This window comes from Festucalex cinctus, chromosome 4 (genome assembly GCF_051991245.1).
Source record: "Festucalex cinctus isolate MCC-2025b chromosome 4, RoL_Fcin_1.0, whole genome shotgun sequence".
Taxonomy (NCBI): Eukaryota; Metazoa; Chordata; class Actinopteri; order Syngnathiformes; family Syngnathidae; genus Festucalex; species Festucalex cinctus.
Window position 1 is genome coordinate 23170706 of NC_135414.1, and position 14328 is coordinate 23185033.

A 14328-nucleotide genomic window follows, 5' to 3' on the forward strand; every position below is an offset into this window, starting at 1 on the left:
ATATTATTGATGTCATGTTGTCATTTTGAGACAGCGAATGAGTTGAGACTGATCCAACAGTGTCTGTGCTTTTAAATTTGTATTTCTCTATGGGACATTAGAGGTATTTAAATACATAAACTAGCATCTAATAACAGCCCATCACAGTAAATGTCCCACATTGGTGGTGGGGAACGGAACTTAATCTCCTTTAATCCCGAGCAGATATTGCTGTGACAGCAAAAATGAGGTCAACCGACCTTCAATTTGGATGAGCAGGACATTCAAGAGCAGTTTATTTATTTATTTATTTTCCCAAACTCCATTTAAAGAAGAGTCAAACAACCTTCTCCTCCATAGAACACTGAATGAGTGACACTTTGGAACACCGTCAGGCAATAGTATTCCACTGGGAACCATCTCCCTGCCTATATAGGAAACACTGCAGTATTGTTGATGAAGTGGGATCCCATCAAGTGTCAAAGCTACACGTGTACCAGTGTGTGTGTTTGGGCTTCCTTCACGCTCTAGTTCCACATCGGTAGTCAGCCCAACAACACACTGACAGCCCTAATGAACCTCAACTAATGACAAATCACCTGGACCACAGATACTCTTCTCAACCTCCCCCAAAGCCTGTCAGCTGTAAACAAAAGAAAAAAGAAACGACCTTAACTTAACTTTGTCCTCGATAGACAGAGGAAATTGGAGCAAAGATGCTGTTAAACTGTCGGGTTTTTTTCCTAATAGAAGCCCCTACTGACTTGTATGAGCAGAAAGTAAACTGGAGTACTACGTACACGTTCATTTATGTGGAACAGATTGGATTCAGTCATTGTTCTTAGGCTCGATATAGCACCATTTATGTGGTATTTACCATATTAAAAAACAACTTTTTGCATGAAAATTACATTCAGCATAAGGGTACGAATTTTTGGAAAGTTCAGTCAAAGAAGCTAGTTTCACTTACAACTTGAAATTTGGTGTCTACCGTGAGTATACCAGCAAAATAATTTCAAAAACCCATTTGGGCATTGGGAGCCATTTTACGTCAGTGAAGACAGACTTATCCGATTGCTGCCAAATATGAACTACTAGACAGATTGCCGATGCCAAATTGTACAGAAATTGAGTTTTCATCATTGCATGTCTTGTCCTCGTGTACTCTGGCGGCTTGAAACTTGATGACACGCCATAACTCTAATAACTAAACTCCACAAGGTCAGACCTTGGCCAAACGTCTTGTGTGTGATGAAGCTCCTACCTTGAAGAGACTCATAGGTACACCTCCTACTGACATGAAGGAAAAGATGCAATAACTCCTCCTGACGCTCCCATTTACTTCAAACTCAGTCTGGCACACCTCCCAGATTCTTGGGGTATGGGGGTGCCAGTTCATTGTTGCCTGCAGCTTAACTGTTCGTCTGTCTGTCCATCCATCAATCCATCCATCCATCCTTTTTCTCTTGCACTCATCCTCATTTGTGTCACAAGTGAGCCGTTGTCTATCCCAGATGACGTTGGCCGGCAAGAGACCTAACATACATGTTTTCGCAATTTTGGGAAAAAGGCAACATACCTGGAGAAAACCCTTGCGAGCACCAGAAGAACATACAACCTGACTCAGATATTGGGCACCAGATCTCCTGACTGTCAGACAGACATACTAACCACGATTCCACTGCCTAGCTTTGAATTAAGTTGTTTGGTTTTCTTTTCTTTTTTTTAAACTGCCATTTGGCTTCATTCTATTTGGAAATTCAGTCTCCCCCAAACTTGTGATCTCTGTCATCTGGCAAGTTGACTTGAGCAGAATGTCAGAAGTCCAGCCAAAAAAATTCACATACTTAACAATACATGAATTTTTACTTGGTAACCATAGTAACAGTTCTGTTGCCGAAAACATGCTCGTGTCTCTGAGCCAGATGGAAATGAATAGGATAGAATGGAAGCAGCAATTGTGAGGAGAATTTAGTGGGAATTAAAAAAAAAAAAAAAAAAAAAAAAAAGTGCACTTACAATGCAAGCTTCTCTGCGCGATGCCTCCAGTTATACAGAGTAATTAGCATTTGTTTCTTTTCTCTGCAAACATCTGCTTCCATCAAGCTCACAACATAATTCCAGAGGGTGAAACCAAGTCTAATACGCCCACACTCGTAAAAGCGGAATTTCAATTTGACACATTTACTGTGACATTCCTTACTATGATTGTATGCGTGTGAGGCGTTGAGCAGCTCAGCTCATGGCAAAGGTAGCCATCGACTCTTACGGACTATAATAAAAACAGAATATGAATGCATTAAAAAGCCAATTAAATGTGGTTCAAGGTGACAGCCCGAGGAAGAAAATAGCCGGACGTAATTTGTATGCAGCGGGAGAGAATTAACGCACGGAACAAACTACAAACACTCAACAAATGGGCTAGCGCAATTGCTGTGCGGTTCAACATGCTGACACAGAACAGCTGGCACCCATTCATCCATCCATCCATTCTCACTTCAAAGTAATACCGGAAAAAGAATGCAGCTAGTGTTAATGTACTCTGCTACTTTGGCCAAAAAGCGAGATTAGTTCCCCACAAATATTTTTTGCAAACTAACGCAACGCAAGCTACCACCTTTAATTAATGTGGTATATCTTCTATTTACCGGTATCCTATACTGTATGGATAACACTATTGGTGAGAAATAAAATAAATTGTACATAATGGTGAATAAATGGCTTTAGGGTGCCAAAATTCATTATGACTTTACGATCAATTTCTGGAGTGTTTAATAATTAAGTAGTTTGTAAATATACTATAGACAGAAATTTAGGTCTTAGGAACATCTTATATCTATTAATCAATGAGGTGGTTCACATAGCAGACTTTCATACATTGTGTTTGGTGCTAGATTACTACTCAGTGTCCCATTCTGATTCAAACTCTGTATTGATTTGTGACCAGTCCAGGTTACAATATTGCAAAAACCTGTCTTTCATATGTGGCCAAAATAGAGAGTTGAAGTCTTGCAATTCACCAAGCTGACGTTCATGAAGCTTGCCCAGGCTTCATTCCCACTGAATAAAAGGTCACCTATTGATTGACTGACAAGTCCAGGGTGTTATATGCCAAAGACTAAATGGAGCGTTTTCAGCAGAGGATTACAGTTTCTGTATTAGAACTATCATAGTTGTTTCTATGTATAACATAAGATTTGATTTGGTCCAACTCGAATATTCTGTTGAAAGTTGCTGTTTGGGCTTACAAGGAATCTAAGCAGGGTAACGCAATGAGAGAAAGGCTGATTGTTCAGCAGCAGCAGTCGTGCAAAAAAATCCGAGTTGTTTAAGCATTAAAGCGTTACTCCACTGATGTCGGTATAAAAGAGAGCTCCCCTGAGAGGCAACATCAAGCCGCACACAAGCGCCGTGCAGCCTGAGAGTGAGTCAGCTGCCTGCCTACAACCTGGATCCCCATCTGCACTCCCACAAGGCAGACAGAGAGAGCAGCGAGTAGGAAAACCCCCCAAGGACCGCTGAACTGGTCACATGCAACAAGGTAGCGTGTGTGTGTGTGACGTGCATGTGTGGTGAAGTGGTAGTGGGTGCATCTGTGGGTGTGTTGTATCTGTGACAGATTTTGCACTATAACCAAACACAAGAGCTGCTGATATTGTAATTGACTTGATTTTTCAAACTTTTTTTGTTTGTTTTTTGTCAATTAAGCAGGAGTGACAAGATTTTTTATTCTGTATGTCAAGGATGGTCATAACTTAAATGATGGCGGTGGCCACATAAGACCACAGAATTCCTAACCAGATGAATGGCAACAATTTTAAATGCATAGTTCATTTTTCCAATACATTTCTGTAGTGTATGGATCTACTTTTTAGAGCGTAGTTACCACCTCCTCTAATACACGTCACTGTACACATGCGCGGAGTGATTCTTCTTGCTCGTTGTCTGTGATTTGCCTCGAGTCCGCTTCAGTAAAGAGTTGCATTTAAACCCAAGCTTCGAGTGGTCTCCTCCTTAAGTTGTTAAAGACACAACAATTTCTCTTTGCATTTATAAAATGTCCACTATTCAACAACAAATTGTTTGAAGCAAACAACAAAATAACCACATACTGTGATTTCTTCCCGCCCCTTCTCCAGTTAAGGGGGCAAACCAACATGAAGTGCAAGTGTCGTCTGCCTTGTCCATCGCAGCATCTTAAGAGTTAACAGTGAGTACATTGCTTATAAATAGTAATATACAGTGGGTAATTTCTTTCTTTTTTGTTTTGTTTTGTTTTGTTTTTTTTACACTTGCATGGCAGTGAAGAGTAATAAGGTCCAGATGTGCAACTTAACCTAAAAACTCTGTCTTCAAAGGGTGAGTACTTCCTATATGGTTTTATTACACAGCAATTAACTTTTTTTTTTCTTTTTTTTTTTTGACAGGACATTTGAATTTGTCTGAACAAATGTGTATAATTGACCACTGTATGTCAAAATCATTTTAACTTTCCTCGCCCTGACAATTATTACCAAACAAGATGACTTGGCTACCGCTCACATAGCCTCACTCTTAAACAGTAATGATAGCCTTTTAGCATAGCATAATACAGCTTGGTCCTAGCTAGCCTTTTTGCAATGTCAAGCTTACCGCAAAGCTCACACGAGTGTGTCATGACATTAATATGGTTCAAAGCATCCAATGGAGTGGCCCATTAGTTACAAATTACATGACAGTCAATTGTTCCCTTTTATATTCAGCACAACTCAGCACCTGCTCATTTTGCTGAAGCTAAATTAAGAGCTTGTATTGATTAAAAAAAAAAAAAGAGTCAAGGTTTTAACCTCCCTACATGAAAGAAATGTCCGTAGAGTAGTCTTAGGTTATGTTGATTTTCAGAATGTAAGGGGCAGCCAAGGCTGTCTCTTGGTTTCGTCTCAACACTTCCCCTACACATTCTCTTAATAAAAGGTGCATTAATGATTAGTATATCAATTTTTAAATTTAATTATTATTGTCGACTTGGCCAATATTGTACTGAAAAACTTGGACAGTGTGTTACGTTTGTCTCTACATTACCCCAATCTAAAAATAAGTATCTACTTCCAGTTGTATATTAGTCATTATTACATTTTTTTTCATTTTCATTTTCATTTTCATTTTTGGAGACCATTCTATGATGGTATTGCCCAAAATAAAGCCAACGAAAAAACTGGCTATTAGATAACAATCACAGAAAATATGGTGAGGTCATTGTATCAGTGTCAACCTGTGACAATTTTCAACCTTCTTCAAAATGTCTGGGATTATTTTTCTTTGTCATCAGTAAAGGTGCATTAATTTGTATATCCATCTTCTCATTTTTTATTATTGTTCATTTAGACTGACATCCTGTACTAAGCAGCCAAGACGGAACCACTTCCATCACTGCACTGCAAACTACATCCATAGGCCTAATAATAAACATATTGATAAATTAACAATCAGTGAAACATAGTCATAAATGAACAATCAGTCAAAATTTAGCAGTGTTATCTATTTGTATATATGGGTTCTAAAATCATCAGAGCGGTCATAGTTAGCATTCTACATTGCTTGATACCACTGGGATTACAGTACACCTTATGTAATGTCACGGTGGGGGAGCCATGTGACACAGTGTCGCTGTTATTCAGAAATTCAAGTGAAACCGCTCCCGTACGATGTCATTCGAATCATAGTCGAGCGGCAAGCCGGCAACAGTTTAATGAGATTTAAATCCCAGTAACCCTTGCTGGGAAGGCACGCTCTAATCCGGCCCTGTAATCACAACCGCTAAACATGTCCTTTTATTGTATTTTGGAGCTCAAAGCAGGCAGAGTCAAACAATTTGAAGCAAAACCGATAGATTTCACATGACCCCATGTTAGTATCCCTAGCTAATAGCTTGTTTTAACCTTGATGCACTTGCTAAACTTGACATCATTATCACATTAAGTAGCCTTTTCTCTCTAACCTGACACATTTGAGCATGTCTAAAAATCACAATACTGTATTAACAGAAATAGTGGGAAATCTGTCCATTACACCTACTGATAATAAAATATGCAAGGCAAACAGCTATGCAGTGGTGCCTTGAAGGATGAGCACCATGGTGAGTTAGCTTGAGCGCATGGGTCCAGGTCATGATAGTTACAGATAATTACCAGTAGCAATGTGGATGAGTAAGCAGAAGTATTGCTACTGCTTAGTCAGTGTTTATTATGATATATTTTAACTATCTATCTATCTATCTATCTATCTATCTATCTATCTAATCTACGCTTTATATAAAATCCCTGCTCATTTTACACAGTTGTCCGTCCATGTCTGCCTGTTGTGTGTTTTTGCCTTCAGTGTGGGTCCATATCAGATTTCACACAGAGCAAGAACGACTCGGTCGAAGCGCTGGCTAGAGGCCCATAGTATATTTTCCAGATTCATAAATGGACCTTTTGTCCAGAGCGTGGACAAGAAACATGATAATGGACAAGTCGCTCCTTCTTCTCATAGCCCTATTGATTGGATCGGATGCAGCTTTATAATGCTAGTCTTAAAAAGGCAAACCCCGCCTCTCTTGATTGCAACGCTTGGTGGAAATAAAGAGGAACAAAAGGGCCACTTATTGGCAAAATACCGCTTATTATACTCCCGTGCTTAGTGCAGTGCTTGTGGGTGCAGCCTTCTTGCTTGTGTCTTTGTGCAATAATATCACGAATAAACGTTGGCAGGGTAACTGCTTTAAAGATTTGTACAAAACAAACTGTTCATATTTAGACCTATTTTTTTCCCATTGGAAATAAAGGTGATTACATATTTTCTCAGTGGAAAATACAGTTTGAACTATTAAAATAAGCAATTACATAAATCGTATAAACATTTTTAGTGGTGTTACTGACAATTACTCACAGTTCTTAATTTTACTTGTGGTAGGGCTCTGTCACTGTCTTTAATTTATTACATGTATAACAGCATTAGCAGCAAGCTATAGTATATCTTTATCATTTTTTTTTTCCTGGTGTAGCGTCGTCTAACGGCTTCGTGGCTGGCAGCGTCATCACAGGTCTTGGCAAGGCGGCTGCAGCTGTGCGCAAGGAGGCCATCCATTAACCGTTAATGGATTCACTTTCACAAAAGGACCTTAAACCCACGTTGTCGTGTCGTGCCGGTAAAAATAGAAACGGGCAGAATGGCCGAGAGGGATGCATGGGGGAACACTATTTGCACTCATATCTATCGCAAGAACTCGACCGCCCACTTCACTTCTCCCCTGATGAACGTGAGGAGGAAAAAAGCTACGGATTCCCCCTGCGACCTGCTCCCCCCCCCACTACTTGAAAACGGTGATTACATCTGATGCACTTATAATTATTAGTTCTCCACGCATCACTACCTGAAAGCTGTAATACCGCAGAAAATCCGACATTACATAAGAAACCACGCATCGCTTGGCCTCCAATCGGAATTGTGTCGGAGAATTGAACGGCTTTCGGGCTCAAAAAACAGCTGACATGTATTGTGTCATTCAGTAGAATTAAAGTAAGTTATCCTCCCACACACACACACAAATTTCTCATTTCACACCTACTCAACCAACAAAAACCCCTCTCTTCAGATATGTCCAACAATAGAAGGATTATGGGATACAGTATACGATTTTCCACATAGCCAAGATTGGAAAATGCCTCACGTCACACTCCTAGCACCACAGAGACCCCAAAAAAGGAAAGAACGGAATCCCTGGGATAAGATTTTGTTTGAAACCATTGTGATTATGCACTTATTTTCTCCTTAATCCACTCGGCTACATTGTCATACTATTTTCTATAGTGCATTATTTGTTTGAAATGGGTCAAATTAAACTATCTTTAAACTAGGACAGTGCAGGTTTGCGTCAACCTTTCTCATCCCACCCTCAAAATGCACCATTTATTAACAATCTCACGGTGGATGTCTGATTATCCTCCAGTAAAGACGAGGCAGGGTATTAGGCTTTGTATTTAAAAATGCACAGTAATTCCCTCCCCTGCATTTGTTTTTTGATATTTTTTTCCCCCCTCCCATGAGGATTACTTCTTGCTCATCACTCAGTTGTACTGAAAATTACAAGTTATCCTTTAGGGGGAAAAAGTTGGAGATGCACAAGAAATTAGGGACTATTACACAAGAGCTGTCTCAAAGTCAAAACTTGTGAAACAATACAGCATTCTCTACTAATAGCGTTTTTGGAGCTTAAAAAAAATGGAATAGCATTCTCAAAATGTCTTTTAAGACGTGTTTTAGAGACAGACAGGGAGGCAGAGTGCTGAACGTTTAAAGCGAGGTCATTTAGTGGGTGTGACTGTCAACAGAAAAAGCTCGAATCCCTTCTGGGGCTGCACTTAGTCCTGGGGGTACCTCCAGTTGCGTCTGGTCCACTGACCTCAGGCACCGGGCAGATGCATAAAAGTGGAGGTGCGGAAAAAAACATTTAAAGATTTGAAGACAAAAAAATAATAATATTAAATGAACGCAAAAATGAGCAGGGGAGAGAGGCCAGAATTGGATTTATGTGCTCCCTCTTATGAGCTCCAGTTAGGAAGAGAGCAGCAACAATTTGGACCAACTAGAGACGCTTGAGAGAAGACTGGCTGACTCCAAAATATCGAGTATTAACAATCAGTCTAGCAGAGATGTGACAGAATCATTGATAACTGTTTCTAAGTTCTGTCATCCGGCCTTTGATTTCCTACAGTACAAAAGTGGCTTTAAGTAGAAAGTGTCTCTTTTCCTTAGCGAGACATACAGTAGATCTGATCGTCACCTGCATAACAGTGAAAGGAAATACCACGCTCCCTTAAGATGGAAGTTAGGGGCAGCAAATACAATGAAAACAGGAAATCATCTGCAGGTGTTTCTTAAAGGTGACTCAGTTGAATTGATATTTTCTGTTTGTTAACATAACAACACCATTTTTGGGAGCTAAAATGGCAAACATAAAAATCACACAAGTCACAAATTTAGTTGGCGTAAATAGCAAAATGATAGTGTTACCATTGTCTTTCTGTTTACTTGGCAACAGTGTTTTTGTTTTGTCTAAAAGTCAAAGTTACTGATAATAAAACAAAAAGACAACCACAAATTTTACACAATCCTCAGTTGTGTACTGATGATTGTTGCAAGAACTTGAGCAGATCAGAAGCCTGTGATGGGCATGCATTTTGCAAGTGACTGTGTTACCAGCCTAATTTTTAGTCAAATATGTCAACACGCTTGAGTCACCGCCGCTAGTTTGCCGAGTCTTCCGACTGCCTTTGATTTCAGCAAACCCTAACGTCTGTGTTGTTGATACCAAAACAGGTCATTTTTCGACTTCAAACTATAACATTGTGGAGTGCTTAAGTCAACTTGTGACCTGTTGGTTGTTATAAGTGGGGTTTATATAGGCAGCTGCTTGATTAAAGTGGAGGGGGGTAGTGGGGGGGTATGAGAAACACACCTTTAGACGCTTATTGAATGATGATACAAAAACACAAATACAAAACCGAAAACACTCGTAAGGAACATGGCACAGACGCAAAAGTTGAAGGCACACTTCAACACAAATAACGGTTGTCAGTGCATGTGACTTTTGGCTTCATTATACAGTGAATTAGTACTATAAAGAGTGAGCTATTGGCAGGGGATTGATACAGAACCCTGCCAGGAATAGCAAAAATCCACAAGAGGTTTGTAAACACCAATAGATACAATATTTTAGCTAAGCAATTAAAGTGGAGACCTGTACAGTAGTCTATTTCGAATGATTTACTGTACTTTACAATGGTCTGCAAGAACACCGCCAACACCGTGCATAGCATGTTCACAATCATGACTCCATGTTACATAAACTACTGCATTTACTAGTTAAATTATTGAACAAACAAACCACGGTCACACGAGGCTCATCAAAGATTTTAGCTAGCATACTAGCCTATAACACCCAAGGACAAACTGATGTGACGGCACACATGGGCAAAACCAGCATGCATGCTATCACTTTGCTCAAACCATCATTAACACATTCATTCCCAGACCAGCAAAAAAAAATGCATCATTTGACGTCTTTTTCCGTCAATGGCAGTGAATGAGTTAACCACGTTATCACCAGAGTAGCAAAAAAAACTTCTTTTTCATTCTATGCATGAGGAGAATTCATGGAACACCAACAAAAATATGTGAGTTTTTTCAGGATAGGTTTGGAAAAAAATATGCAAAACAGGTGAATTTGGAAATAAGTTTATTTCATTACATTTATATTTATGCTTTATTATCTTCTTTACTATTTACATTTACAGTGCAGTACTATTTCATTTATTTTACGCATTTAACAACAACAACAAAAAAAGGTGTTTTTTGGAACCGTGGAATGGATTAGTGGCATGTCAATTCATTTCATTTGTTAAAAAAAAAAAAGATACATGAAGTTAATTCAACTCATAAGGCAATTAAGGTATAATAATAACTTAAACACAAAAGCAGTTGGGCATAAAAGACATGTTTGTAGTCGCATGGGCCTAGTATTTATTTACAGTACAACACACTGGGCGAGTCTTGAGGACAGGGATGAATGGGCGGCCAACTGCCCGTGGGTATTTAAAAAAAAAAAAAAAAAACAGCAGCACGAAGTCTTATTCAAAGCCCAGCAAACACGAAAGAACAACCGAAGTGATCCTCTATTTAGAGACACAGAGGTTAGTATAGCCACCAAGAAAATGCATTAAGGGACAGACAACCTGCACAAAAGTCACAAAGTCATTTCTCAACGACTCTATTAAAGCCTACCCTGCATCTAGGGTGTAAGTGCAGTGCAGTCCAAATCCTCTTAAAGTCACTTTGCCCCCTCTATTATTCTACTGTTTCCGCATCAGTCACGCCACGGGTCACATGTTTGTTTTTGTGTTTGTTTGTTTGTTTTTTCTTATTCTTGTTGTTATGATTCTTACCGTTTTGAGCCGTGACGAAGGGCGGCATCAAGTTGCCCAGAAGGACCAAGAGCAGCATCATTGCACCAGGACGCATCCCGTCGTGGTCTCACTCGGGGGGGAAAAAATGCAAAGGGAGGGTGAGGGAAGGGTAGGGGAGTGGGAAATGAATGATCTTGTGTTGATCACAAGCTCGACTAATGATAATAAGAATAATGATGGTGATGGTAGTGGTGGAGGTGAAAAGACGCGCGCAGCATGGCAGCAGATTCCTCGATTTGGCGTTGAAGAAGAGGGAGAGAAAAAACAAAATCGATGGGTGGTTCCGCTGGAGGGGAAAAAAAAAAAGGGGCGCTTGATGGTGTGGAAGCGGCCGGCGGCTTTCAGGGATGCCGATGTGCGGCCATCGGCGGCGGAAAAGCCTCGTCGGATTGCAGAGGAGGATGGAGGGAGGGGGTGTCAGGGAGATTGTCCAAAGCGTAGTTGGGAAGATTCAAAGATGCGCAAGCTGATGCGCATTGTCTCTCTCCACTCCTGAGGGCTTTAAAATAGCGCGTAATTGCGCAAGAATAGCGACAGTTCTATTATCCACCACTACCAATCCCAGTTTGTTGTCTATTTCACGCGGCGCGAAAGGTGCACCTCTTCCTTCTCTTCCTCCTTCATCATTTCATCATGTATTTTGGAGGAAGTGCGCGCTGGCGACCACGTGACTTCCTCTACTTATAGCCCCACTCTCTCTCGTGCAATATTAATGCTGCAATTCGGTCGACAGAGATGATGATGATGATGGCCTTCACCAAGACGCTCGCGTCCTTCCCTGCCGGCTAGTAATTATGTTAGACGCAAAGGCTTGATGATGGTGTGTGTGTGTGTGTGTGTGTGTGTGTGTGTGTGTGTGTGTGTGTGTGTGTGTGTGTGTGTGTGTGTGTTTTGTATATATATATATATATATATATATATATATATATATATATATATATATATATATATATATATATATATATATATACACACACACACACACACGCACACTGTATATGAAAGCGTGCAAGCATATCCCCTTGAAAAGTTCAACATGGCCTCCTCGTTAATCCCCTCTCGTGTGCCCTTGTTATTAAATATGCGCTGCTGCAAGTGCGACCTCATGCGGGCAGTTCGGGGAAGTGTCCACAGAAACGACCTTGTTCTCTTCTGCGAGGAAAGCCGTGACTTCAGACTGTCCCTGAAGGCAGCGCCAGATAGATAGATAGATAGATATCCATCCATCCATCCATTTTCTTAACCGCTTATTCCTCACAAGGGTCGCGGGGGATAGATAGATAGATAGATAGGTTGGCTGAGTCTTCTATCAATCTAACATGAATGTTTTTGAAATGCAGGAGGAAGCTGCCGTACCTGTCAAACGTATACGCAAGCGCAGGGAGAACATGCAAACTCCACACAAGAAGACCAGATCTCAGGTTCGAATCTCAAAATGCCCAATTGTGATGCTGATTTGCTAACTACCACGCTGCCCATATTGTTGTGTTTTAATTAAATACAGTGAACTGTCAGTTCACATAGGCTCCTGTACACAAACAAATCAGTACACACAAACAAATTTGTCTTTGGTTCAGGAAACATACTTCAGTTGGCGAACAGTGACAGCATCCATACAGAACACTTAGTTGCGGTTTCTCTCAAAAGCAACATTTATATAAGCAGTATCACTGCTATGAAAATAAAATAAAAATAAATAAAAGTGCAAGTGATTTATTGTATTAATGTTTGGAAAAAAATGAAGGAAATAACTTAGCATTAGAATAGTGCTTTTGTTTCTGATCATAATTATTGTTGGTTTTGGGTGATCTACCATTTACTATAGTTAAAAACAAACAGGTAATAAAGGCAGCTGATGTAACTAAAGACCTCACATTACATTATAGAAGAGGTAGAAATAATATTGTGGTGTAAAATGAAAAATCGCGCTGATGATAAAACACACAAACTTCGTTTGTGAAACAAGGTTTTGAAGCAAAAAATACTCAAGGCAGTTATGAGTCAGCCATTACTTGAGGTGACTTAGCGCTCAACTCCGACATGCGATCCCCGTTGTCTCTGTGCTCCACTTTGCAGCCCTCCCTCCAGTTTGTTTAAAAAGTAACCCCACCTGAAACCTTGGCCCCCGACCAATAGGCTGTGGAGGTGCAAGCGCCTCCTTTGTTCGAAACCAATCACAGTGGAAGTGCGGTATGTTGCCCGAGGGGGACAACTTAGGGCTGCCTGCGTTTATCATGCATCACTTAGCCGTTGCCAATGTGTTCACAACACTTCTGGGCTTTTCACGGCGACTCTCTTCATTTCTTGGGCCCATCTAGTATGGAAAGTCGACAACAATGGCTTACCAGGCTCAAAGACGAACTTAGCAACAGTCCGCTGGTCTCAAACGTGGCATTTGGTTTCATCCTCATGGGACTGGAGAAACTGGTGGAGCTGGAGTTCGAGTGTCCGTGCAACCCGAGGTGGAACGGCGTGTTTTCATCCGCCTTCTTCATCATCCCGGCCGTCATGGCCTTCACCTTGATGCTCATCATCCAGGGGTGCCGCTGCGACGCGTGGTGTCGCCGGAGCGTGTCGCTCTCCAGCGTGGTGCCCGCCGTCGTCTGGCTCATTTTGCTCTTCCTGGACGGCCAGTACTTCGCCTGCGCTATGACAGACTGGGAGGGTAGATTTGTGCTGGTGGACAGGGCGGCTCCGCAGAAGTGGTGCGAGCCAATAAGTGATGGAGGTGTCCCCCGGCAAGATCTCATGCTGCGCTCGCAGCAGCTATTTGTTTTCTCTCAGGTGAGTGGACGTCCTGAACTCTTTTTCTCTGGATTGGGTTAGCTACACACTCTTTCTGGGGACATTTTCCAGGATCGACAAGCCTATGTACTATTGTACATTTGCCATCACTAGGCATCTTATGTTTACTGTAACTTTCTAAGTCAGAAGACCTTGTATGCTGTATTCCCAACATGTTTGCTTGGTACAATCTCTGCTCTTGTAAGGAATTAACTTACAAGTCAACAATTACATTTCAGTAATTACCAGGTAGTTTCTCTTTAGCAATATAGTTGCATCTGTTAGTCAGAAGACCTTGAATTCTGCCATCTGTGGGTGTTTACTCAGTACAATCTTTCCTCTTTCTTGCAAGAAAATAACTCTTGATGATTCCTGAGCCACTCTATCCTCCTGTGTGGCAGGTTTTAGGCATCGTCCTGCTCATTGTCATCTGCGTGGGTCTGGTAGTTTACGTGATCAGGCAAAGTTGCCAACAGGAAGTGGAGGAGCTGCAGGAGGCCGATGTCGCCGAGCTCACCGTCCTCAGGATGAGCTCTCTGCGAACCAGGACGTCTTGACATGCTTTGTAACAAACTGACCA

The 14328-nt window shown here is 41.0% G+C and overlaps 2 protein-coding genes and 1 long non-coding RNA gene across 3 annotated transcripts in view; 2 read left to right on the plus strand and 1 right to left on the minus strand.

The window, feature by feature from the left end:
- The window catches only part of nptnb (neuroplastin b), a 33977-nt gene extending 22357 nt beyond the window's left edge, over nucleotides 1-11620 (minus strand). Inside the window, exon 1 of the mRNA XM_077519763.1 lies at nucleotides 10944-11620. Coding sequence (XP_077375889.1) covers nucleotides 10944-11019 — 76 coding nt within the window. The 5' untranslated portion in view covers nucleotides 11020-11620. The remainder of the gene's footprint in view (nucleotides 1-10943) is intronic.
- Nucleotides 327-13010, plus strand: LOC144017828 (uncharacterized). Its single transcript, XR_013283263.1, has 3 exons — nucleotides 327-4189; nucleotides 4283-4338; nucleotides 12305-13010. It is a non-coding gene; the product is annotated as an uncharacterized LOC144017828 (long non-coding RNA).
- Nucleotides 13011-13185: 175 nt separating this feature from the next.
- Nucleotides 13186-14328, plus strand: LOC144017826 (calcium homeostasis modulator protein 6). The gene is made up of 2 exons (XM_077519764.1): nucleotides 13186-13748; nucleotides 14150-14328. Exons 1-2 carry the CDS (start codon nucleotides 13221-13223, stop codon nucleotides 14303-14305), a joined length of 684 nt encoding a protein of 227 aa, XP_077375890.1. The 5' UTR covers nucleotides 13186-13220; the 3' UTR covers nucleotides 14306-14328.

What these genes read in the sequence shown, in the direction of transcription:
- LOC144017826 (XM_077519764.1), top strand. Translation starts at nt 13,221, where the DNA reads ATGTGTTCACAACACTTCTGGGCTTTTCACGGCGACTCTCTTCATTTC. An exon ending in AGCTATTTGTTTTCTCTCAG is followed by an intron (nt 13,749 to 14,149) that starts GTGAGTGGACGT and finishes CCTGTGTGGCAG; the next exon opens with GTTTTAGGCATCGTCCTGCT.